Source organism: Zerene cesonia, chromosome Z (assembly GCF_012273895.1).
Source record: "Zerene cesonia ecotype Mississippi chromosome Z, Zerene_cesonia_1.1, whole genome shotgun sequence".
NCBI classification, from domain to species: Eukaryota; Metazoa; Arthropoda; class Insecta; order Lepidoptera; family Pieridae; genus Zerene; species Zerene cesonia.
In genome coordinates, this window is record NC_052122.1 from 389,401 (window position 1) to 417,029 (window position 27,629).

Here is a 27,629-nt window from a genome sequence, read left to right on the forward strand (position 1 = left end):
TCTTTTTTATTTTCAACGATCATGATTGTAGGTTTAGAAAATAATAAAATACAAAATAATATTTACCCTTTTTCGCTATCGGGTATATAAATTATAATTACATAAAATGAAAGTCTGAATGTTTCTTTCAATTATGTACGAAACCCATTTAAGAAAATTCCATCAAGGCTTTTAAATCATGTTAAAATTATCATCGTCGTAATTTAGAAGAAATTGAACATCAATCGTTTATTTTGATTCCGATCAAATGACGATGTTTTCCTTAATAATAACAAGGAAGTTGTTATTCATTGGACTCCTTTAGCATTACGCTTTGGGAAAAATATAATTAAATGCCGTGTTTTTGTGCATTTTCTTCATTATATTGTACTGTTACGATACGATTGCATATAGAAAGGGTGTTTGGGTATTTAGGTTTAAATTTTGGTTTTACCCATATCATTACTATCTACATGTAATTAACAAAATACTTTTAGTAAAATTAGAGCAAACCTGCGGAGCGACGTGTGATCGTTACAAGTTTCAGTAACGATTACTAGATTACTAGCAGGGACTAAACAGGGAGTTTTATTTATAATAAACATGAAGTTGATTACCTATAATTGTTTAATGAAAACAAAAAAAAACTAACCTAATTTTGCGGTTCAATCGTCAAACACAATTTCGGTGCCCATCGCAAATAATAAGTTTGTTATTATTAGTTTGTAGTTTGTTAGTTTGTAGCAGAATATGCTCGAAGTGAATAATAATCACGTACCCACGTCATAGATATTCGACATGTTTGTGTAACCAGTTTGTGTAACCACAACCGATGACGATTACGCCGAGTTGACCGAGTCACGTTTTTCGCCAGGCCGCTGCCTGCCGGTACTCTGCATCCACCTGTTCCACATGTACGGGCTGATCTCGCACTTCAAGCTGGACGTGGCGAAGGCGTGGCGGCTGTTCAGCCTCATCGAGGAGGGCTACCACAGCACCAACCCGTACCACAACTCGGTGCACGCCGCCGACGTGACGCAGGCCATGCACTGCTTCCTGCAGCAAAAGCGGGTGAGTGATTATCGTTATTTTTAAAGTGTATGACGGTCAATGTCTGTAACAAGTTACTATCTGGTTGTTATACTGGGTTTTCAATAAGATGAGATATGCAATTACTAAAATGCACATTATGTGAGCGCATTTAAGCGTAACTATTAGTAGAAACGTATATTAGTAGAGGCTGCAATCATATAAGCTCACTGGCGAATACGGGTAATTCTGACGCTGACATCGCTGACGCGCAGTGAACGCCTCTCGCCTCCGGTTGAACACGCGGCGGCACACAGCTGAAAATGTTTCCTACGAGTGGACAAGACTTTAGCGCATCAACGTGACTATAACATAATACATAATATTTTATTGTGAACTTTTGATAGGTATGCTTAATGCGGCCTCGGTACATCCAAATTTGAGCAGCCCTTTAGATAATCGGATAACTTATTTAAGTCTTATTAAAATGTTCGCATCCAAATCGAATATTATTCACAAAGTTAATTAATTTTTATTATTGCACTTTTAACACTATTCAGCGGAGAAGCTTTTATAATAACGATGTAACTGAATACGAATAGTTTAGTCTCTTGCTCATTCACCGAGCTTGGTACTCGGTTTCCCTTTCACTTGCTTTGTCCGAGTAATATTGCGTCGCATACTTTAAGAAATACAAAACCGTAAAGTGCATTTAATTAAATTTGATATCAACTAACAAAGGATACAATATGACTGGGCATTGAATGAAATGCATTCAGCTGTATAATATTTTTTAATTAATTAAATTTCGCGATTTCGTAGTTCAATGATTCGAGTTCAGCTTACAACGAGCATGGCTATGGATCAAAATATCGTTATTATGTCTTAATAATATAAGAATAACATTCTTTAAGAGTCCAATCGAAAATCTTTAATACTAAATAAGAATGTTTCGAGCTATTAATTTGAAATCTCAAGAGCTTGCATCGTTTCCGGGCGACCGGTATCTTGTAGAAGAAGTTTGTGTAAGTTCGAAGATTGTAAAGGAAACGGTGTCACGTGTTGTTGAATATCGGGATAAGACATGTAGGTACAGATCGAACCGTTACATGTATACATATGCTTATTAATATCTTAAAATGGCTATAGGATATTATTAAGTCCAGTTATTACTTATATGTTCTTATTACCTAAGAATTTACATAATAAAGTAATAACACGAATTGATTAAACGAGTGAAGCGAAGATTAATTAATTCGTCAATGAAAACGTTAAAAAAATTGCAAGTAAAGCGTATAAAACATTTTCTGACATATGTTTCAAACAGTGACCGCAATATTAATCGGCGAAGGGAAGTTAGTCGGAAATTTGTTGTCTGTAACTGGCGGACGGGGGAAATTGTTATTTTACAAATATTGCCTGTTGGAAAGTGCCGCGGCGAATGCGAGCATTGGCCGTGCTGCTCATAATGAGGCACTTCTCGACGAGGCAGGTGAGGAGATTCATATCATCTTATATTTAGCATCACAAAACGGACAAAGGTTTTATAAATATAAAAAGCGGTATCGCAATTGGCATGTTCATGATAGATGCGTGAGCACCGAAGAAATAAGAAGGCCATTAAACAACCAATTTTATAATTGAACACTCGATGAAACCTCAGCTTTTATAATATATCTGGGATGGGATTAAGATCACTCGAAGAATATATGAATTGGACTAAGTATTAAAAGCCAGGATTATTTTATCGTAAAGTAAAACCTACAGCAGGTGGGATTATGTACCGTCCACAATAGAATTATTTATGTGAACGAGAGAAATTCTGTTTTATAATGTCGATAATATAAAAGATATTGACTCATTCATTTATGACTATATTTCAAATCATTGGGGGTTTCATCACAGGGAGGGATTAGATAACTTACAATAAAAAGCTGATATAATGAGCAACTAATATAATGAATAAATAAAAACACACTTGTGGCATCGCAGGCATGAGGTAGTCAACATTAGAATGAACAAGTGTATTTGGCACGCTGTTCGATAACATTTTAATTAACTATGTATGAACACGAAATGCAGTTAAACGGAGCGCAGTTGTTGTAATTAAAGTTCGGTAAAGCAAATCTACCGTCAGAGCCAGAGCTGCGTGTTAAATACGTTATTATTTCAAGTTATTAATTAAGAATTGCTCGGCTGGAATTGTAAACAGTTTTTATTTGTTTACTGCATATTCTTTTGATGGGAAATGATATGATAGAGTATAAATAAATGATATTAATATAATTTACGGGAACTGACATTTCGATATTGGTCTGGACGGTCTGGCACCAAGCGTGCTCTCCGTATTCGCGTTGAATAATAAGTAATATTGCTGCATTACAAGAATTTAATTTAATTTTTGAGATTTGCACAGTTAAAGATATATAAAAAAGAAACATGTTTTAATTATTCAATCTTTTCATTAATCTCGTCAACATATTTATTACATTGTCTACGTTCTATTATAAAGTAAGTTGCATACGTTCTAAGTAACCATAGATGACAACGATTTTAATGTAACAATGCATCTCACAGTTTGTTTTGCAGAGTATTATTCGGAATGCGAATTAATTGCATTGTTTCAGTTCGTAACGGTAAGCGCTACGAAATGTTTCACGTAGCGGCCGCTCTACGGTGTAGACGTACGGTTACAGGCAGGCTTCACGTGGACTGAGTGGGCATGCTTGCCAAACTACACGATGATGGTTTTGTTGTGTTGAATTTATATTAATATCGAATAGTTTTTTATAATAGTAATGTGGGTAAAAATTCATCTCAATGAAGATTTAACAACGTATGTGGATAAATATGAATACCAAAGTTGTATTTAGGATTTATTTATTTATAATAAATTTCAAGTTTTGAATCGTTGTAAGAAAATATCTTATAATAGAAAAATTATAGAATCCTTGCTATTAATGGCAAACATAGGTTTATTTTTCATTGAATTATCGAAAGGTAGAAAGCAAGATTTATTATAAATATTTAACTTTTGACCTTTTGAATCTATAAAATGCTAGAAGTCAGATGAGTTGCATCGTGCTCAATCCCACTCTTTGTAATGTTCCTGTACACCCATTATATAGCTAAGATTTCCGAGAGAACTCTAGAAAATAATTTTAGTCATGATATTCTTAGGTCATGTTCATTGTACCTGAAATAGTCTTGGATAACAAGTAAATAAAAATATTGAATTTCATTTGATGCAGCATCTGGTTTAGATGAGAAAACTAATAGACTTTTTCACTTTCGGACATTTAAAAAACAGATCGCGTGTATTCAGTCAGTCAAAAGTGAACTAAAATGGAAATGAAAGAGATTTTGCAACACAATATAGGCATTTAAAATAGCAAGAAATTTGTTATTGTTCCATCCGTATTCGTGTTTTACACTGCATATGAAATAAATATAAGTTAAAAAACAAAAAAATCACGCTTTGATTATAAAATCAACCAAATTATCTAAATTTATAATAGGTCTATAGATCTTATAAAGAGTATAAGTAAGGAAATCGTTTAACCCTCTCGATCCTCATCAGGATATTAAGATAAACTCCTGAAATTATTATATTTTCAACGACCCTTGATCAATGTACAAAGTTGAATTAAATCACAATCGAATTTTAACGCGTCGCTAACACACAAATCTACAGTTGCTAAAGCTAATAAAAGCGTGTTTAAAAACAACAATACGATCCTCGCCTTACCTGGCCTGAATTAGTCTTTATCTACCTAGCTGATTGGCCAGGTTTCTCCTTACGCCTGGCCCCATTATCGAACCCGATATGGTTAACGTGGTTGTAACCGACTACGCTACGAAGTATGACAGTCAAGGTTGTTGAGTGTTCCCTATTTGTTTGATACGTCATCGAATTTTATAAACATTGAAAAAAAAATGGTTGCCTGTAAATTCGGTTTTACGGGCGAAGATTTTACGTGACAACGTCTTTTTGTCGGTAGAATATTTATTGATATGAATATTATTAAATTGCACAATAGGAACAAGGAATTGAATGAAAATAAGAATTGCACAAATTTTAACTATAGAAGATATATTTTGTTTACTAAAAAGACAGAGACAGACACAAGCACGCGCCGATTCAATGCGCCTAAGTCTCTAGTGCTGCGCGCGCGGCGGACCGATCATAGTTCGGTGACTCATCGTAACGTTACCGGGCGTTACACTTTTTCATGAGTGACTCCTAGCCGCAACCTAATTTAAGACGTTGTCACGTCAAAATGTGTAAATGTTATACGGTAAGAATAGCTTTAAAATAATTTTCTCTAGAAACTTCCTGCGTGGATTTTTTTTTTACTTAAAGATAAATTAGCAAGTTATCATCATTGCCATTATATTGCATTATTATGAATGAATGTAGAACGAAACATTGATATGATTATAAGCGAATACTTATTTTGACATTAAACTCTGTTTATTTGTAGGAAATAGTATAGTAGGCTTATGCTTACCAAATCTACCCTGAATATATGTAACTAGCCCAAGCTTACGTCAAGTATAAAGACGTTTTTATTTGTAAGGCCGTTAAAATGTCCCGTATATTTTCGCACAAAATACGCCGGGTTTGATGTTTCGGTATGTATCCCGATGAAAACTATATTGTTATTTTAGTATTCCAATGCAGTTTTCTCGCATGTAGGTATGCTTGATCGTGGTACGTGCTGTGAAAAAAAGATGAATCGTTGCAATGAGAATGTAATGGTATCAGTAAATACATAGAAACTAAACAACCATTTCGAATGAACGTCTAATTTTCATCTGAATTCGAGCACGCAACGTTTTCTGAGTTCATTGATAAATATGTTTATTAGGCGCACTCAGCTCGCTCAGATATGTTATTGTGTTTTGATTTATGATCACGGGGTCATTGCACTGTGAGCCCTTTGGTGTGCGTGACGATCATTAGGCGTGGCTGTCGTATTGTGATGTGAATGCGTTGACGGGAAGCTCCTAAATAAGAAAATTATCGTTAAGCATAAGCGCCCATTTTCCTTTTTAATGGTGATGTTGCATAAAAATTGCTTTTGACTTATTCATGCAGTTTTGATGTATTTTTGGTTATTATATTGGTAATTGATAGACGTGGTTTCTTTTGCTTAGTAGAATCAGTTGAGAGGCATTTCGGATTATTTTCAAACCGCTTATTTATCAGTCTTCTCAGATCTTGAATGTTTTTGAAAAAGCAAATTCTTAGCAAATATCTATAAAAATTTAACTCTTACAATTTGAAAATCAGAGGAAACCTAGTTGATTCATAATTATAAAAAATGCTTGTTAAATTGGCATTCATAAACGCATCACATGGATCGGGAATGCACTGGTAACGCTTGAATATAATTTGTCCTATCGTATGACACTTGACAGGTAGTGCAGGATAAATGCCTCGCAGGCAAGAGTTGCGGGACTCGTCTAGATCTCGTTACGGATTCGCTGAAGGCAGTGGATGCATGTAAATATCAACAACATAACTTTATCTCGAAGGCAAAGATGCTATAAAAATATGTCACATTATACGGCTAGGTTAAATATATCCAGTGAATGCGGAATGTTCTACATTTGTCACAGAATTTTAATTCAATATTATAGTGCATTCTTTGTACGCAACATGTCGTTCGTATATGAATATTTACATATTGAAGATTGGTAGTGCAGAGATTTTTTCGGTAATCTTTTAAAAAGTCTTATTTATGTCATACGCGAAGTCGACGTATTTTTATTATGAAAAAGTAAGAATAAAAAGACTAAATTCATAAAACAGATGATTTATAACGATTATAAATCATTATTTCAATAAAATTTACTCCAGTACACTATAGCTTTAAGTGCAACATCCAATCTATTCTTAGAGAATATTATTTACCTTATTTGGCAATATAAGAATGTCATATTTAGTTTCTCGTGTTTTTACTTCAATCCTACAAGTGTCTTTTCGACAAAAAAAAAATCGAACTTGCATTTGTTAGGTGCCTACTGCTTTAAACGTTTTAATTATTGTACATTACACACAAAGTCAAATTAAACCGCAGTTCTATTAAAATATTGATTGTAGCTGGTTAAACAGGACTCAGTATGTCAACAAACTTGATCCAATTGTGTCAATGCCGCTGGTGGCCTAAATTAATAATAAAATAAATAGAGAACTTCCTATCGCCTATAATAACGGCCACCTTTAACATACGAAGCTCAGTTTAATTAATGGACTTCCTTCATTATGACGAAGTCTGTACCAGCCGGCGGAGCCTCTGAAAATATATGTTATGCAGTTATAATATTAATCGTAACATACACCTTTATAAGGCTAACGATCTGCCTCCGTCATGCTCTCTTCGTCGGAGCAAATGTGTGTATAAATATAATTATTAATTATGAAAGCTTAACGCGAAGCTTCCTGAGGTGAAACTGTATAAATGAACCTATTTTCTGTATTTTCTTTTTTGTTGAGTAGGTGATAGGAAAGTAGGTGATTGCTGATAAAATTAATATATTTCATATTTATATTCAGTCTTCATTAATCACCCTCAAGAAAATAAATTAAATTTAATAATAAATTTACAGAGTTGTTTAAAAAACTCAATAACTAGAAGCAGCTAGCACGTGGGATGGGATACAATTTTCATTACAGGTCTTTTATAAATTATAAAATAGAATTTAATGTTAGGAGAAAGGATTTTTATTTGTAAATGGCTTCTTAGTTATTGAAGTGTTTAAGGTTTATGATTAGTATACAACGACGTAGCTTTATAATACCTATTTAATAACGTCGCTCCTTACTGTTTCACAGAAATGCAGCCCAGTATAATAATAATCAACTTAACACTGTAGATAACGTTATTCAAACAAATTATAAAATTGCTTCAATTAACGAACCTTGCTAACAGTTTCATCGTAATAGAAATTTAATATTAATAGTGGGAACAATATATCCGCTGCAGACAGGGTGGTGACGGTTCAGGGACGCAATTAAACGTCACCTATAAGCGTTAGCAATAAATTTTATTCGATGTTCAGTTTAAATATATACATAAATAAATTAATAAGTACACACAAATTTAAACGTATAAATGGTCAGCTGACTTACAATGTCATAATTATAAAATATATTTTCACAGATAAATTCCCAACTGATCCCAACTGATTATTAAGAATGCAAAATAGTCAGTATCAAACATCGTTTGATCGAATCGTAACGAATAACAAACAGAGAAAATATCTAATTTCTATGAATCTTATCCCCGCACGAACTTCCCTAAGCGGCAGTCATGTTACTTGAGTTTTCTTCTTTATAATAAAACTAGCTGCACCCGGCAAACGCTGTTCTGCCTTACTCTTATCATTTATGGGTATGTAAAATAGATGTTGGCCGATTCTCATAGATACCGGATAAGCACAAAAAATTTCATCAAAATCGGTCAAGCCGTTTCGGAGGAGTATGGCAATGAAAACTGTGACACGAGAATTTTATATATATAGACTAGCTGCGCCCCGCGGTTTCACCCGCGTAAGTCCGTATCCCGTAGGAATATCGGGATAAAAAATAGATGTTGGCCGATTCTCAGACCTACCCAATATGCTTACCAAATTTCAGAGGAATCGGTCAAGCCGTTTCGGAGGAGTATGGCAACGAAAACTGTGACACGAGAATTTTATATATTAGATTAGAAGATTAATCACCATCAAATCTTTAATAATTCAGCGACGCCTTAATGTAAAAGGAATCTTACGAATTGGTTGTAGACGTTCAATTATCAATAAACTGGAGGCTGTTTAAATTAAACATAAATTTGAGACAAAAGGTCTCATACAGAAATAAATGAAGGCACTATACAAATTAATACAATCCCACTTCTACGCATACAGGCACACTCATTCACAGACAGACACACACATACGCCCACCTTGTGCACAAGTATTATTGAAATAATATTGAGCTGATCATTTTGAATTATTAGTGTTGCATGTTATGGATACATTAGGTAAACAAAAATAAAACGCAATTGTATCCAGCAGAAAGGCGGTCCCTAAGATAGTGGCTTGGGAACAAACTTATCGTACATTTGATATTATTTATGTATACGCAAAACGTTTTTTTTATTATTATTGACATTTAAACTTATTTTCCTTCTCTGGGAGGGATCACACGCGGGCCTAGGGCAAGCGTATAAAGGTTTAGATTGTTTAAGTGGATGATATTAGAAACTTTCGTGTTATTCGGCATGTGTTAAGTATTGTAGCCTAAATTGTGTGTGAAATAGCATTTCTGGGGTATTTAAATTGTATATATGTGATATTCCAGTGGATTGTTATTTCAATATCGCGAAATTGGTACGTATTTAACTTTTGTTATTACATATATTAAATCACAATATTTTCTTCGTATCCGTATTTTCGTAGATTATCTTGTGGCGTTAATGAAATGTGTGAATTGCGGATGAAATGCACACCTGGTTCGCGCGATCGATGTCTTACAACACTGAGTGTAATTTAGTTTAAATTACTAACGAGCACCATATATATGAGCGGCCGCGATTGAAGGCTATATTGTAAAGAATAGGGGGGGAGGGATACTCGAGAGGTGATTTGTCCCCGTCGATTGCCGGCCATTATTTATTGATAGCGCCGTCAGTATCTGCCCCATTTCCCGAATGGAATTACTGAACTTGATAAAATATTTTTGTTATAGTTTTTGATGCTCGGGTGGGCTCCATGTTTAATTATTCTGTTGTTATTTTCTTTAATTTTATCTGTTTTTTGAATGTTCCATAATAGTTCGGTATAGATCTTTAAAATTGTTTTATAAAAATGTTTTAATTGGTGTTTTTCAACGATATTGTATTCAGTTCTTATAACTGATTCAATTGAAGCTCAGCGGACTGAATATTCTTGTTTGTTTTTTTTTTTTTTAAGTATAAACCGTTATTAATTCTTAGCTATATAACAATAAATGCTCGCAATTGAAATTTCTAAGACTTTATTTTTCATTGTTTATTTTATATCAATAATTTATCACTATTTATTGTTACAAGTATATGTTTCCAAGCGTAGGATATGCTCGACGCATCGCCGAGCAATATTTATGACGTAAGTAAATAAAAAGCGCGTAGAAAATAGCAAATAGCAGTAATCCGATCGTGTCGTGATCACCCGCGACACCTGCACCGTACCGAGAGTGCGCTGGCAGACAGTTCCTAGAGAGATATTGAATTCTTTTAGACGGGCGATATCTATTGTGTTGCGATCGTGATAAACACGAACGCTTTGCAGCCGTGTTCGAAAATGGGTTAAGCTTAAAGCATTTGATCTATGAGTAATTTTGTTGAGCGGGGTTAAGGCCGCCGCCGGCCGGTTTTTTAGGTGAAGCGTTCGCTTGTGAGTTTTCACTGAAGAGCATCGATGTGTGCAATACTTTGCCTGTCACTTTACATTTTTATTGATTATGAGTAATTTTATTTCACTGATTTTTAACTATATCTCATGAAGCACAAGTTTTATATGTTGAAGTGATATTTAAACAATAATACGGGCTTACAAACTAACGAGGTATACAATTTTTGTACAAGCGTTTCTCCGACTCTCCGTGATCGCGCTCGCTATAAAACGTTCAAAAAGTTGGATTCAATAGTATGATAAGACGCGTTTAAAATCTGTTAAAACTAATTTCTTATCTAAAAGTCAAACATGAGTAAAAAGCAAAAAACTTAGCTTATCTATCTAACCATTGGCATTTACTAAGCACGACTCTGTAATAACCTTAGATATATGAGGTAATAACTATCTATAGCAATGTTATACTACCCTTATAACAGCCCGCTCTAAGTTAAAGTTCGGTATAGGGTCAATAATCTGTCATGTCTGACATATAAACTTACATCTCAATAGAGTTTAGCTATTCCAAGTATTTATGTTTAGAATAAGCACGATTTAAGATATGTAGCTAAGAACGGGAGTTCATAATTCTACGACCACATCCACTCAGTGGTTGTTGTTATTATTAACGGAGAATACTTTTAAATAAATAAGGATATGCTTCTGTATCACACTTGTTACCATCTCACAGTCATTGCAATGATACACTGTACTGTAAAACTGTGAGATTTATAGATTTGCGGTTTCACCTAGCATTCTTATCCATATGTCATTTTTGTTTGTAATACTTACAATATCCAATGCTCGATGACGCTATGTAATTGGAAATGCGGCGGTATAAGCGTTTTGAGCGCGAGCGGCTCGCATGGATGAAACGGATTTCGCCGGTGACGACTTTACATTAAAATGAAAAACATCGCAAATAAAAACAAAAGCTTTGTTTTAAAATAACACGTGCATTGAGAGAGGAAAGAGCACGCAATCACTTGTGGCGTAACAAACGAGAAACGACACCTTTGTTGTAGAGGTGCGTGGTACGTTTTATTTTATATATACATTTTTTTTACTTTTTGTGAGAGATGAAAGGTTGAACGAAAAATTTATCGTAGGTGTTGGAAATAAATTCCGTAAATTCGGTATGTTGTTTTTCCGTTTTTAACTTATTGAATGGAAAACCAGAACAATTGATTATTATATTACGTTTTCAATTCGTTAAGGAGTCTCAATAGGAGATGTGTTCTATTTATTCCAATAGAGGAATTAATCAGAATATTGGGATTTGCGTTGCATTCAGTTTGAGCAACTGCTTGCGCATAACATCTCGGAGTCTATATGACCCTATTATTAAATATAGTTCACCTTTTCACTTTGATTTAATGATGTTATATTCAACCTGGTACTCGGTGACTCGGTTCAGTGGCGATTTACCTAGGGTTGCCGGCTTCAATTTGGGACTACTAGACGACGTCGTGCCGTGCTATAGAAGAAACCCATGCCCAGCAGTCTTGGTCACTAAAAATAACAAATACAGAAATAATTTAGCTATTGCCTAGCAATTAAATGACAAATTATAGTCCAAAAATAACTGACAGAAAATTGGAAAACAATGTGTGAGTATAGCACGTAAAGAGCACCTTTAATTGCTAAAGGTAATTTTTCACGTGTTACACTACTTTTATTTCTATTTATAAATATTTTAACATTGATTCAAATGCGGCTTCACAGGATTCGGTTGCTGCAATCAAGAACTTGTCTTGGCAAAGATAGTAACTTGTAAAAACTAGGCACTATTTGGCAAACTGCATGACGTGTAGTGAGATAGGAATTCGCCACGCCAGTTTGTCGGCTTGGCAACCGCTGCGTTTGTTTGTTAAGAAAGTTCACATCTAAGTATATCTTAACCCCCTTTTTTGTATAAGACTACTGTTATGTATTGCTGTTATTGGCTGATATTTCAGTTTAACCAGGCTCAACCGCTTCCGTGATACGCTGTTTAACTCTTGAAAGGCCCCGGGGTGGACTCCCAGTGGAGCTTACAAAACAATGGCCAATGGTCTGGGGCAAACAAAACAATGGTCAATATACCGTAATGTCGCAACTACATCTGACCCGTGACTCGCTGGACCGCGATGTAGGTACCCTGTGAGACTGCAAGTAAATTTGCATGTGCAGTGCATGTTTGTGTGGCGGGAATCAGCTGCATTGTTACCAAATCTTGCGTATGATAAAAGTTTTGCGAGGTTGAGAATATTGCGGAGAATTTGTGATGTAGTTGGGGTTGATGTTCGCCAGTTTCATAAAGTTTTTTTCGTATAATTTGATATGAACAAGATATATACATTTTATGTTGCCGGTTATCTAATGTGTTATTTATTTTCTATTAAATATAAATATAACGATTACAACATTCCTCGTAATAGGATATTAAGATTAAATTACATAGATTTATGGTCTAGGGTCTTGGGTCGAATTAATAGTTGAAATGAAATGAAATTCTTTATTGCTTATAAAAAACAAAAGAAAGAAAAAACTGAACGACATTAAATAAGCAAAAGGCGGCCTTATCGCTAGGTAGCGATCTCTACCAGGCAACCCTTATAGTTGTAGAATCAGTAGACATAAACAAGCATTAATTTCAAAATGTCATATTCAACTACAAAAGATGATATGCTTTTGTAGTGTTAAGATATAAAGCAGAAACGCGAGGTCCCCGAAGTTATTGCTTATCACCAAGAACAGTTTGAAAATGTGCAGTGACTCTTGCAATCTGATTAGATTATCCCGAAATGCAAGCTGACTTTCATTTCATTTGTTGATCAGCTCTCTGAGCGAGCACCATTTCATTAGAGACGCAAATATCAGTAATAATAAATGGAGAGGGAATTTATTTTCATTTGACTTGAGTCTCTCTATCCGTTCGTTTTAAATTAATATTTATGTGCAATGTCTCTGAGCTTATTTTTCTCAGCAATTATTATTGTTTTCTCAATAAGATGTTTTGTTATATTTATTATTGTTTTAAGCGGTCCGCTCCGTCTTCGTCTGCGAAACATATCCAAAAATATCCCGGTGAAAATATTTTTAAAATGTTTTACTACTTCTTGTGATTAGCGCGTTCAAATAACTTCAACTTTATATTGTTAGCATAGAATAACGTATTACGTCATTACGATGTGGATTATGTATTGTTATCATTACGCTCGCAAAGTAGTTTTCTACGACGAGTGTTTTCTTGCTGCAGCCTCATTTAATATCTCATTGAAAGTCATATCGATGGTAGACATGGTAGTGGACACGACAGTCTCCGGTAGTGCCTAGGACTACCGGAAAATGCTCTATACTCACATCCTTCGAATAATATGAAAATACCAACCTGATAGATTATGAACATATAAAAATACTATAGTAACTTGTACATTCGTAATATAATGAATTTTGGCTCGAATCTTCCCAGATTAACATTGAATGTAACATAATTCATACTTTCCCACCAGATCCGCGAGCACCTGGAGCCGCTGGAGGTGATGGCATCCCTGCTTGCCGCCATCGCGCACGACATGGACCACCCGGGCGTCAACCAGCCCTTCCTCATCGCCACCTCCAACCACTTGGCTGCGCTCTACCAGGTAACTAGTACAAAGCATCGATTTACTTATGTTTAATTGCATTCATACAACAAAAAGAGAAATGGCAAGTATGTGTAAGTGATCCTTGAAAATTAATGGGTACATTCAGTATGGCATAAGCATGTATGTATCTATGCCTAATTCTTTATAATTACGCAACGATCTCTATGGGTTTTTATTTTAATAGATTGTGATACGAGAGGAAGTATTATATTTATAAAATCACAGATAAAAGAGGGGGGGGGGGGGATTTTATCCAAATTGTACGCGTAAAGCCATATGCAAAAGCAAATAGCATATGAAACAGCTTTTCGACCGGTGCTTAGTTCCGAGGGCGTCAAACAGTGGTGTTTCTTAAAAATAAACATTCGGTCAATCGCCAACTATGTAACTATGAAACGAAAGAACGTACGTAATAATATATACTATAGACCTAAAAGTATTAGTTTTGTATCAAAACTAATTTCTTTCAACGATATATCGTCTTGTGTTAGTATAAATTTTAGACTTTGAAAAATATAAACATGACAACATGAAATAGCACACGGGCGAGGCGGTCGGATCGACTTTGGTAACATACACTACCTATTATAATAAACGTGCAGTTTTGAGTTGAAATCTTTTTGAATTTACATTTTGTTAAAATAAATTCATACCGTAAAAGGAGCTTTGTATATTCGACGATTTTCACTTTGTTGTGTATTTAATGTAGGTACTGTATAGTTAACTGGATACCGCAAACTGTTACGTGTCATAATTTTTGTTTGATCGTAGTTTTCACAACATTGTTTTTATTTACTTGGTAAGAGTGTGTCCATTGAGCATAAAAACAATGACATTAAATTTCGTGTACTAGAACTGTTTGTATCCATGAATACATATATTTATATGAGACTTTTAGTATGTGGTTGTCGAGCACGCTTCGGCACGAATTGGACCACGTCTAAATATCGACGGAATAAGGTTACCCGATAGTTTATTCGATAGACGAAATTGTACGCGTTTACGATTAATTGGCACGATACCGTGTTATATTCCCTGCAACCGAACCGAATATCTCAGCGGAGCTTGTAAATTGCTGGAAAAACCCGCAGTTACGTTTACAATATCCACAGAAGCGCCCCACAAAAGCCTAGGTATCAACGTATCGGACTGACTTTTCGACACGGGCTTTTTGACGAGTGACCTGTAATCTCGCGCAAACATGCAGGCTTCGGCTACGCTTTGATTGCCTGTGAACCCATTTGGCGTTTCGCTACTTTATCACAGTGTAGTGCTCGTGCCTAATGCCGTGTTTACACTCGCGCGGTTGGTTGTTACCACCTTGTGAAGTTGAGTCGTGTGCACCGCGCCTATTTCGCTGACGTGGATATACCATATATACCATTGCGTATTTTCTCTACCGTTTTATACGTAATACCCAAAGCAGCTATAAAGTACCCTATGTCGCTCTGTAGCCTCCTAGCTATCTACAAACACAAAAATCATATCATAAATCGCTCCGTCGCGACGTGAAAGAAACACAATCCATCAGAAAAAAAAACCCACGCATTCATAATCTTAAAATATTTGCTAAAGACAACTACATTAAATTGTTTAATTATAGAAAACCTTTCGTGCCTAAAGCATTTCGTGTGTCCTAGAGCGATTGTTGTGAGGCAACGAGCGAATGCAGTCGTGGCACGTAGCGTCAACTAGCAACGTCCACGTTTTTGTGAAAGCTGCGTAACAAAGAACGACTCTGAAACTGAAATTTTTGTGAATGACACGTGAGACAAGTAAACTCAAGTTTTAAATACAGTGTTTATTTTTAGCTTATCAGACCAGTTTGGAGTAGGTATAGAATTTTGGCAAAATCTCTACTAAATATATAGTATATAATAAATTTAAAGTATGTCAGTCTGGATGTCCTTTCTTCACGCCTAAACCAGTCAGTCGATTTGGAACATTTAGCAGAGATATAGTTTAAAACCCAAGACAGGATATAGGATATCCCGGGAATTTCACTGGAACAAGATCTATGTGAGGAAAACCCCGAAACCGTCTTTCGCTACTTTTTCTTTACCACGAGGGAGAAACTGCTCGTGAAAAGCTAGTTTAAAATATTTTTTTTTTCTTTCATCTATTACACAACAACCCATCTTATTTATAAACCGAGTAACAACGAAATGTAAAAAGTAAGAAAGAGTGGAAATATCGTGCTCGAGGCGGGATACACGCTGTCCTGATTGCTTTGTTCTAAAACCGAGGCTTATTAGAAGTTCAACTATTTGTTTTATATTCTTTGTAAATGCTCACAACAAGACGACCCCTGTTGTAATGATTCCAATTAATATAACGAAGGTTGATTTTTTTGTTTACTCGCTTGGGTTTTTTTTCTGTAAATAATCTTTGACCACCGTAAAGTTAGACCGTTTCCTCGCTGCAGTGGTTAACGCATGAGCGTAGAACCAAGGGGTTGTGGATTCGCTGTCCTGTCGGAAAAAGAAAGCTGATCATCACCTACTTGTTTATTAAGAAAATTAATCGATCCATGATAACATTCTTACATATGTCACATACCGCACTTACACGGGACTTCACACCATATAGTTAATTCTTACCTGAATAGCATGTATTTAAACGATCAGATATTATTTACTCGCTACGAAACCTATAAGTAGACGTACCACGTTGTCGCAGAACACATCGGTGTTGGAGAACCATCACTGGCGCTCGGCGGTCAGCTGCCTCATCGAGAGCGGTCTGCTGGAGCGCGAGCTGCGCGTGCGGCTCGAGCGGCAGGTCAGCTCGATGATACTGGCGACGGACATCACGCGCCAGCAGGAGTACCTCAGCCAGTTCAAGGTGAGACCACGGTGTTGTGTCGATCTTGTTATATGAAACTGATGGAGATTTGGCGATGAATTTCTAATGCGCATCGTGATAGATCACGATGAAATTCCTTGTAAAAAAATGTATATGATTTTTAATAGTGTTATAATCGCAATACAATTTTGTATTAATTCGGATGAATTAAGGTCAAAATGGATATAAATTTACGATAATTCCAGATAGCGTAGTAGAATGCTAATTAATTAAAATGTTCCCACGTCCATCACATTTCAAAATGAAAGTTTAATTTGTATCTTATGGGAATTCCGTAATAATTCAAATACACAAAGCACTATTTATTTGTTGAAAATGATAAATTTCTGGGTACCTTATATTATTGCGTAGTTCGAGAACCGTATTTATTGTAGGTTAAGTTACCCAACAAACTGAATTAGGAAATGTAAAGTTTAATTATCGAAATATAGCATTGATGCTCGACTTTAGCAGATGTTTTTGATTGTAATTAAAACTGATCCCATAATTATGCCAATTACGAATTAAACTGGTTTAAATATAGACCGTTTTATGCTGGATCTTTAAGGCTTGATTTTTTAGGTTTTCAAACTTTATCTTTTACATTTATCTATTCACCTATACTTCATGTAGGACGTAGTACCGTTTCGGCTTACATTATCTCCGCGCTTCGTCAAAAATTATTCTAATAATTACAATTATGAAAGCAGTATATACTGCCTGCCTTCGGTTGATTATTCCGTCCCTGGTATATAATATGCAAATGCGACTAACTCACAGACAGGATCGGTTAACTTCATATAACATTATTCATAATGCAAAATGATGTACGTCAAAGTAACTGCGTCTGTTGCGATCTCACACCTGTGCAATAAATTGATTTCAATTTTTCATACATAGTTATATGTTAGATAATTCCTATATAGAACTATTTTTAAATTAATAGATCTTAGAGAAGTACATCGCGAAACCAAAAAGTTATGAGATAGGATTTTCACGCGCTAAGGCACCGGTAGAAATCCAGTTTGTACAAAGTAACCAATACCTTTATAATACAAATTAACAGTTAAATCATTAAACTGTAATGTATTTACAAACTTATTCAAAAGATGAGCTGTCCTTGTAAATGACGACGACATTCCACTCTCAAAATGTTTAACCCTCCGTTACATATTTATCCAACGCATATGCACATCCGCAGTTGTGTAGGTTCACCCACTAGCGAAATTCGGTTATATTTTTGTTAAATCTCCCCTCCTCTCCTTTCCCCGCCGCTGCACTCCAACACAATTTCACCGGAATTAATTATTAAAACTTTTGGGATAGCGGAAAATGTTTGCTGCGATGCGATTTTAGAATTATTTTCTCAGGAACTCGCTACGATGTTTATCTTTGTTGTTGTTGGTTGCGTCTGAGCTGCACTAGCTTACGGTCCGGACGAAATTAATTTTCTAAATGAAGTCAATATTGACTCTCGTGATGTTTGATCTAGCATCATTCCGACTTCCAATTGGCTATTTATTAAATTGATGGCCATGAATTGCGACTTCTTGTGATGAGTAAATATGCTTTTGAGTTTATACTTTCCAATAAAAGAGCGATCAGATGTTTCATTCGGTTACGTTATTGCTATGTGGGCGTTTCTTTTCACACAATTATTAATATTTATTTCAATGTACCTGAAAATGTGTTTTTAAATTCATTAAAAATTCTGAAATTTTAAGAAGCAAACTTAATGCCATAAGATATTATTAGAGCTTATATATTTTTGATTACATTTTAAGGATAATAGTATCCCGATTTTCTTGAACCGATATCACCGAGACCATATAAGAATATACGAGCACTTAACTCAGGATCTAGCATTTCTATATTCTAACAATATGTATTGGAATCAAAATAATATTTCAGCAGACGCTTGTAACTTAAAAAGCTTTTCGAAAGCTACTTTCAGCTGGACTTAGTGCAGGCCAAAGTGCTGCGAGGTTTCAATGGATTTATTGCTTACAAATGTGCACGGAAATTTTAACTTGGAACTATATTATTGTGATTGAAAATCATACAACAAAGACCCTCCGTCTTTATTGTATGCATTTATTGAAGTGTAATTCTATGCGATTTAAATGTGAGTTGTAAGGATATATACACTATAACGATTTACCTTAGACGGTGATATCTTTTCTTGCCCATTTTAAATAATGGATGACTAGCAAGTATGGCTTACCATATTGATTTAGAAATCTGTCGTATAATATTCAGGAAAATTTTGTCAAAATTTTCAATTTGTCAATAAAATAATGTTTGTAAATGTGGTTAAAGTAATATAACTGAGATGATAGTCAAAGTGGGGTGAAGTGAAACAATCTCAGTTTAAGTTTATATTGCAGTCGGCGGGTTGGAGGCGGCTACGTGCGTCCGCAAGTTATCCGTAGACGCTCGTAGCGCCCGTAGACTCAGATCTACATACAATATTTGTTGTATTTTGTGCAATGACTACAGTTTCTTCTTTGTTGAATTATTTCAAAGTTTTCGTTTAGTTACAAACGGGTTTCAAGAAGCGTTCTTGAACTCATTAAAGCCAAAGTTGTTTAATTAATTCGACGCGATGTTTTCTCAAACGTGGATGTGTGGTAAATAAAAGATACTTTTCCTTGTCTTGCTTAAATTAATGATTTGACTTTGGGCACAGTATAAAGAGAAGTATACAGTAGTACAACACCTTTGATGTAACATATCGTAGTAAAAGCCGAAAACGTTTAGACTATACAGCGGTCGTCACAACTTCCATACAGTCGTGCATTTTTTGTACACAAAATGTTTTTGAGAATGTATAGCATTATCATCTGCATTACATTTAATTACGAGCACAATTATTTGGCTCATTTATTTCATTGTACGCTAATGTAAAACAAATAGAATTAACGTCATGCGTAACCATGTCAACTGCACAGTCCCGAGAGGTTTGAGGTTAGTTAATTGATAAACACGTGGCAACCCCCGCGCGACATACACGCGCAACACCTGGTGGCGCCAGCAAGGCTAGCACTTAGCCTTGAAAACTGCATCATACTTAATTAATGTGGTGCACCATGGAATTTGTGGGAGTGCCGTACGCGCAATGTCAAATGGGATTAAGGTGCTGCGTGTGAATTTAAATGGCTGACAAATATGTTTATTAAAATGTAAGAGCTAGAGTTAAGTGCTATTAGACGGATGGAGATTGTAAATGAAGAGCTGAAATGAAGGCGCACGCACACATCGAGTTATTCACGTCTCGGCCGGCTTTGTTCTGTCTGTTCGCATTGCCGCCCGCACACGCACGTACGTCGTATATATCATCGACCAAAAATTACAAAACCTACGCGATTTGCAAAAAATTTACAAAAAAATAATAATATGTATCTTAATCCTATATTGCTTGATGAATAATTTGCTTAAATACTCAATGATTGCCCGTATATTAGCATGAAATGATTAAGGTGTCTTAGTGAATTTCTATCATGTTTTTAATACACTATCAAGTTAGCGTATAATATGCTGAAGTATTCAATTTCCTGTTTACTTTTACTGTAGAGGATCATTTACTTTAAGGCATTGTTAAGCATGCTTTTAGCTGATGTAGTCCCTTTATAGGAGATCTAGTAATTAAAATGCATTGAGCATATTCTAGAATATTAATGATGCACAATCAAACAAACAAGAGACGTTTATTTTGATAACAATTCGAGTTTTTGCTAACAGTTTTATTAATAGAAGTGGAACACGGTTACCTCGTCAGGGAAAACCTTTTAAATATTTAGAGTTTGTTAGCGAATAAATGCGGTAAGTCTTGCGCTAGAAAAAGCCTTTCGTTGGCAAATTGTGTTAAAAGTGCCTGCGAAAACTGAATGTATGTGGCATTTGGGCCGGACTCCCTTCGGGGTAGTTTCCAAGGATCTGCACCCATGTATGTAGCCTTGGAAACTTAAGGAAAATATAGGTTTCTACTGATGAATGACGTATCTAAATCGGTTGAGCATCTGTGTCTGTTGAGGTTTTTAATCTTTGATTTTTTTTTATATATATATAGAGTTCGATCAGGTGGTTCATGGCAGAGAATATTTAAGAAATAAACTCTTAAGCTTTATTATATTTAATAAGTTGTCGCATTGCGTGTGATATAATTTATATTATTTTAATACAGCATATAGGAACATATTTGCAAGAGTTTCCCAGAAATAGATGTGTAAATACTTTGTATGCTTTACTTTTACACATTTTCTTTCATTTTGCAATAATCACGAAACGAATCGTGTGTAATTTCGCACAGGGTTAGAGTTATACAACATTTGTTTATTTTCCCATATCGATTTTGCTATATTTGATTTATTTATTCTCTGGCGAAACTTATAATTGTGTAACAAATTTTGAATTGAACGATAACGTCCAAATATGGGGCAACATTTTATACTCATTTTTATTAATGTGAATTTTACCATCGGCTTTGTCGTGGCATCGTGTTGATTTTTCATACTCATAGAACGATATCGCATCCACCATTTTTAGAAAGATACGTGTGATACACTTTCTTAATCAAGACACCGAATATTTATTTAGCTGTTACCTTATTTTGGTTTCTCTGGATGCCTGTGGGCGGTAGATTTGCTAGATTTGCACAAGCTCGTTTGTCCGCTCTGATATAAAAAAAATATACTATTAGATTAAACTTTTCAGATTAATGTATTACATTATACAAGAAAATGGATGTAAAGATGTACTAATGCGATTTATGAAATTAAGTCTAAAAGTAAATTATTTGCTGAACAAAGCCGCTTTTTCAACATTTCGAATTGTGTCAAGTAATGGTGATTAAAAAAGTAAATGACCCGTTTTGTTAGTAATTTTAAAATATTAACATTTAAAGTTTAAATGTAGATAACATTACGACGTTTGTCTGAAGTATATATTAATAAAACTTACCGTTTTAGAAAATGTTCCAAAGAAGCTGTGAACTCGAATAAGTCTTTAAACACAAATGGGATCGATGGGGAGTTGACACTACTTGACTTGTCTCTCCGGCGTGTTTCATTATTTCAAATATCTATTTCGACCGGACTATAAATATAGTACTGTGAGGCGTACAAGTAACAGAGCCTCGTGACATCACATTTATTTAATACAAATATACCACTTCATTTAAATTGTATTTGTGTGAAAAAAAAAACACAATATGACGGGCGTCGACCCTCGTCCACTTCCACTTCTGATTGAATGTCGCACGGAAATTGTGACGGCCCGAAAGCCAGCACGAATCCGTTAACCCAATTTCCATAACAAAATAAGGGTTAACGGACTGCAATTGATTCTATGTATTTTTTAAAGAGTTTGCTTGACACCGACTAAATCGGCTACATTGTGAAACAGCCTGCACTGGCTACGTAATAGCAAAACGATTTAACGCGCTTTTCAAAGAATTCTATTCAAATTCTATTTTTGAATTTAAAACGACCCTACGTCGAGCTGGCACGCTTGCGTGGCTATTATGTATAGAATTAAAACGTTATGTATGTAGTATGAATAAGAAACGTTAATCCAGTTCAGATTTATTTGTGGGAGTCGAGCATGCTTCGGCACGAATTCGGTCAACTCGCACCGGGGAAGTACCACACCCCCACAGAAGACCGACGTGAAGTAATAGCTTGCTATTGTGTTTTGAACGCTGAGTGAGGGAGCCGTAGGCCCATTTCCTTCTCCTGACCCTTCCCGGTCCATTCCTTCTTACCAATTATCAATCCTTTCCTTATCCCTTATCCCTTTAAAGCGGACAGCGCATTCTCAGAGGTCTGTGCCTCTGCGAATGTTCATGGGCGGTGGTGATCGTTTACCATCAGGCGAACCACGAGCTGACTTAGTTGCCCGCTATAACATAAAAAAAAGAAAAAAGTGACTGATTTGAAGGAATCATTTCCAGAGGGCATATCGATGCCAAGGGAAATGGTGGTCGTGTTATAAAAGTAAGTTCCTTGATGGTCGGGCGTCGGAGAGTGTTGTATTTAATTTGAACGATTTGCTCCTTCTTCATCGAAAAGTGTACACTTTCTTTAAGGGTTTTATGTAATCTACTATATAAAAATAAGTCGGGTTTTCCTTCCTGACGCTATAACTCCAGAACGCACGAACCGATTTCCACGGTTTTGCATTCGTTGGAAAGGTCTCGGGCACCGTGAGGTTTATAGCATAGAAAATTCAGGAAAAATTTCAACTGAAAAGCGGGAAAATCATTTTTCACATACAACCATCTGGTGGCGAAACGAGGTTCGCCGGGTTTGCTAGTGCATCATATTTGTTACTGGTTCAAGCGAAGTTTATTTATAAAAGAAACGCAATAGTACATAGCAGTTGTTCAGTTGTGTGTGGAGTGTCGTTGGGTAGGTCTTTCAAAATCAACAAAGTCGATGCCAACAAATGGGTAAAGAAGTCCTATATATAAAGTACCGCCCACGTCGATTGAATCTTAAATATAGATTATTGGTAGTTGATAGCTCTCATCGTGAGGAAGTCGCTGACCTTTGTGTTAGTGAGTTTTCATTCGTGCTCATTAGTGACTCGATCTCACACTTTTTAGGTTAAGAATATTTACCTTCTTCTCTGGTTACCCTCTTTTAGATAAGAAAAAAGGAATCTTTTGAGGAGGTCGAAATCGCCCTACGACGTTCCGTCCGTTTGTTAATACCATAATTCTAAGAGTTGGTAGTGTTATGAAGATATTCTAATACGCTTTCATTCTTGCAAACAAGTTTGTGGGTAAATAACAAAATATGCAGCGCGTGGTACATTCACTAACAAAACTCGTAACGTCAGTTATTCGGCAGAAGCTCTAACTAACTGTACAGCTTGACTAATAACCGACACGGTTCAACTAAGTATTGTTGTTCGAGAACTAATCGAAGCGAGTATAGTAGTAATATAGCAGTGCAATCTCGATCGCTTTGATAAGTTTGTTGTAATTAAACTTAAGCCCCGTCCGCACGCAGCAGTTCATCTCGATTGGATGTCAATGTGTGAAATGGTTAATTTCCATGTAGCGTGGTTGCATGCCGCTTGACGGAGTCAATCAGCGTCGTGTGATGACGCCTCGCTTGTCAGCACGGTGATTTAGTGACATCTTAGAGGCGGCTTTGTTCGCGTTTGGCGAATATTGATTTTGATAGTACTGAAAGGGTAAAATTATATATAATATGTTACGATCATGCCATCTCTTACATTACATAGTGATTTTGATAGAAGCAACAGCGTTGCGTTGTATAAAACAGCAGGGTGTTAAACGATTCTCTTTTTAAAACCATATCGGTTCTTTACTCGAGAGGTGAATACTCAACTAACGTAATGTAACTGATAAAATCAATCAGTTACTCAATAATATGGTGAGCAATGCAAGCGCATTGCAATGTATATGGACGCAAGGCAACAAATCTATGGCCAACGCTTTTATATGTACTTTGCTTTGAATCGAGTGTGATGTCAAATTGTTTTGAATGCTTTAAAACCTTTAGTATAACGCGTGGTTTTAATAACGGTGATGTGTGCTTGAATGCGATAGCTTCATTTAGTTTTTGTCAAGGGTTTCAGTAAATCTATATAGAAATCTATATAAGTATATAGAGCTTTTTGTGCGATGTAGCTGCACATAAAGGATTTGTTTTGGTCGGTACAATATTATTAATGAATTAACGATATGATGATGCTTTATCAAATTCCAATCATGAGTGAGTGTATACAAACACTTGGGTAATTATGCGAGAATTAAAGATATTAATATTTAATAGTTATTTCTTTCAATCAAAAATAATTTTATTATAGTGGATATTTTTACTTACTCACTTGTTTGTTTAATAAAAAGTATCATAAATTTGTATTCATGGGGGCTAGTAGTCGATGCGTAAATAGCGAAATATGGGACAAAATTGCAACACATTCGAGTGTATTTTTTATAAGATCCAAGCTAATATTTCCAGGAAACAGAGTAGAGCTTTTTGTACCGACCACGTGCGCCCTTCGCGATAAGCAAGCTTGTTTATTAATGCTATTGTTTCATTAGAAAAACGCGCGCAATTATCCGCCAATCTCTTCAACAGTTTTCATAGAATTCATTAATTTAATGCGGCGCTGAGGAATATTTTTCCTGACCCTGGTCACCTCGCTCCACTCCTCTAATTAATGGCTCTTGCATATTAGTTACTAACACTATATTAAATGTTATGTGTTCTCAAAAACAAAGGTTTCGCTAGTTGATAGCTCCGTGGAATTTTTTCCGATAGTCGTGATTCTTTTTGCGTTTATCTTTAAGGATATTTATGGATTTTGGAACCTGGAGTACTATCCCTCCCTCAACTTCAATTCAAAGTCCATGGACTTTGATGACCTTTTTTGTAGATAAGAATTATTAGATATTTGAATCGTGTTATTTAGTTAGCTAGTTATGAGCTTGTTGTGGAAATATTACAACGAAAACTCGAAAACGACTATACTACTAGCGGAAACATTTCACAATCGCGATTCAGAAAAATGTATCGCTACGGCCGGCCAGTTGAATTCATTGGTCGAGGATCCTCCCTTTTTGTTTCAATATTTCCACCTTCCTACTCCCACACACTTTATATAATTTTATTACAACGGTGCGACAAGCTGAGGACCTGTTTTTATTTTTCAATAATTTAACATTATTCGAGGAATCGAGGTAACGTCAGCACTCAAGAATAATGCAGCTTCCCAACCGCGAGAGAACTTTTTAGATTCAATTATAAGTTGCGAAGAATCAAATGCACATTTTTTACTTGTTTGATTTTAGTTGAGGTAAAAAATAACCTAATTACGTTTGTTCGTTGAATAACGTGTGTTTTTAGCAGTTTATTTCGAATAGTTAGTACCGAGTAACAGTTGAAGCGACGGTCGCTTCGTTACCGGTGTATTTCTGTGCGTGATTAAATTGTCTGCATTAATAGCCGCAGTTGTAGAACACGTAGTCATCTAGTCTTGAATTAGACGATAGCCTACTTTTTAGATAGAGCCATGCGAACTATTTTCACGTGCGTTGCCGAGCTGAGATGAAAATTGTTTATAACGTCTGTGTGATGTTGCATCGTCGGGGATGGTTTTTGCAAACTGCTGAATAATTCTGGTTGGTAGTGTGAAATAGTTACAAGTTACTCACTGAGGTATTTATGTCAACGAATAACTAGGAAACAATGTTACACGGCAACGTTCGCTCGGGGAAAGTCTAAATAAATTTACACTGTGAAACTATTTATACATCGCACCACAAGACATAGGGTGACAGTCGATCGCTATATGCATTCTCCTTTGTACATGTCGATCTCTTCATTTTTTATTTCGGAGACAAATGAATAAACCGATAGCCGCTGTTGGGAAATCGGCGAACTTAAAATGGTAGGTGATGTTTTGGAATGGAATAAAGTGATCGCACTAAATAAATTACAAATAAAAGTGTATTTAATATTAAGTCAATCTGTTTTAAGTATCAAATTTGTACAAAAACTAGCTAAAGTAATTAAATCAATACAAATAGATTCTGAATAATTAATGCTTTCTTCCCTCGCAAGCTTTTCAAAGTATTTTATCTTAGTATATATATAGTATTTTTATTTAGTATCAAAAGTAGTTTTTTTGGACAGTAACGGTCGTATTTTAGTTGTTCAAAACAGGACGGAACCTGTCTGCTGTTGTTACAAGGTTCTCAAAAGTTTAAAAGCCAATAATAGTATAAAGCTTGGTTACACAGTGGCGTAGCACATTCAGTGGGGCCTAGATACCTATACAAACACTGAATTACGCATCTCCCTAAAGAGGTTAAACGCGAGAATAATATTTTCAATATTTTCGCCCAGTGTAAAGTAGTGTATGCAGGAGTAGTCAACATTTGTGTCGCTTGAAAAATAATAAAGTGTAACAAAAAATTGAAGGACAAATTTGCGTGTAATTTGGTTCCATGATAATTGAACATAGTTGACACTTATATCTGGGCTATGTTAGGTCCGGTGCAGATGCGACGCCGACTCGACGGCTACGCTTATTTACATACTAATGGAAATAGCTTCTTTCTTGTGGTAATGCAATGTAATACCTAAAATATACATTGTACTGTACCATCGTCTTAATTTTTAAGACCGTTCTCTGAACATTTAAAGTTCATTCATTTTACAAGCGGTCCGCCCCGGTATCGCTTGTGATACTTATGCAGACTGTAGCAATCAGGAATAACGTACACATCCGACGGTGCAAGAATTTTCAAAATCGGTACAGTAGTTCCTGAGCGCATTCCAACAAACAAATTCTTCAGCGTTATATTAATAGTCTGGATTATTTTTATATATTGTAAGTCTAAATTGACCAATTACACCGTTGTTTATAACTTTTCGATTATAATAACTCATCTAATATCATTATTGCGCTATCAACAATAATCTAAATGCAGCGCAATGTTTACTCACATAATCCGTCGCGACTCGGTCCTTTTCATTTATTCTAGTACGAGTAATGAATTCTCTCATCCCCTCCATCCAATTGAAGTCGAATCGCGTACAGCCATACACGGAAAGCAACGCTCTCTCTATTTTAATTTAAGCCTGGCTTTTAATCCTGCATTCGAAGCTTGCATCCATTTTTCCACTGAATAAATAATTTAGTTACGCTTTTAAACAAATGTACATGTGTAGTTTTTTCTCTCTT

At 35.5% G+C, this 27,629-nt stretch overlaps 1 protein-coding gene across 3 annotated transcripts in view; it reads left to right on the forward strand.

Annotated features, from left to right (window-relative positions):
- The window catches only part of LOC119835437 (cAMP-specific 3',5'-cyclic phosphodiesterase 4A-like), a 99,764-nt gene that overhangs the window by 57,118 nt on the left and 15,017 nt on the right, over window positions 1–27,629 (forward strand). For all 3 annotated transcript variants that reach the window (XM_038360255.1, XM_038360254.1, XM_038360253.1), the window contains exons 5-7: window positions 854–1,050; window positions 13,926–14,057; window positions 16,740–16,904. In XM_038360255.1, the coding sequence (XP_038216183.1) occupies window positions 854–1,050; window positions 13,926–14,057; window positions 16,740–16,904 (494 nt within the window). The remainder of the gene's footprint in view (window positions 1–853; window positions 1,051–13,925; window positions 14,058–16,739; window positions 16,905–27,629) is intronic.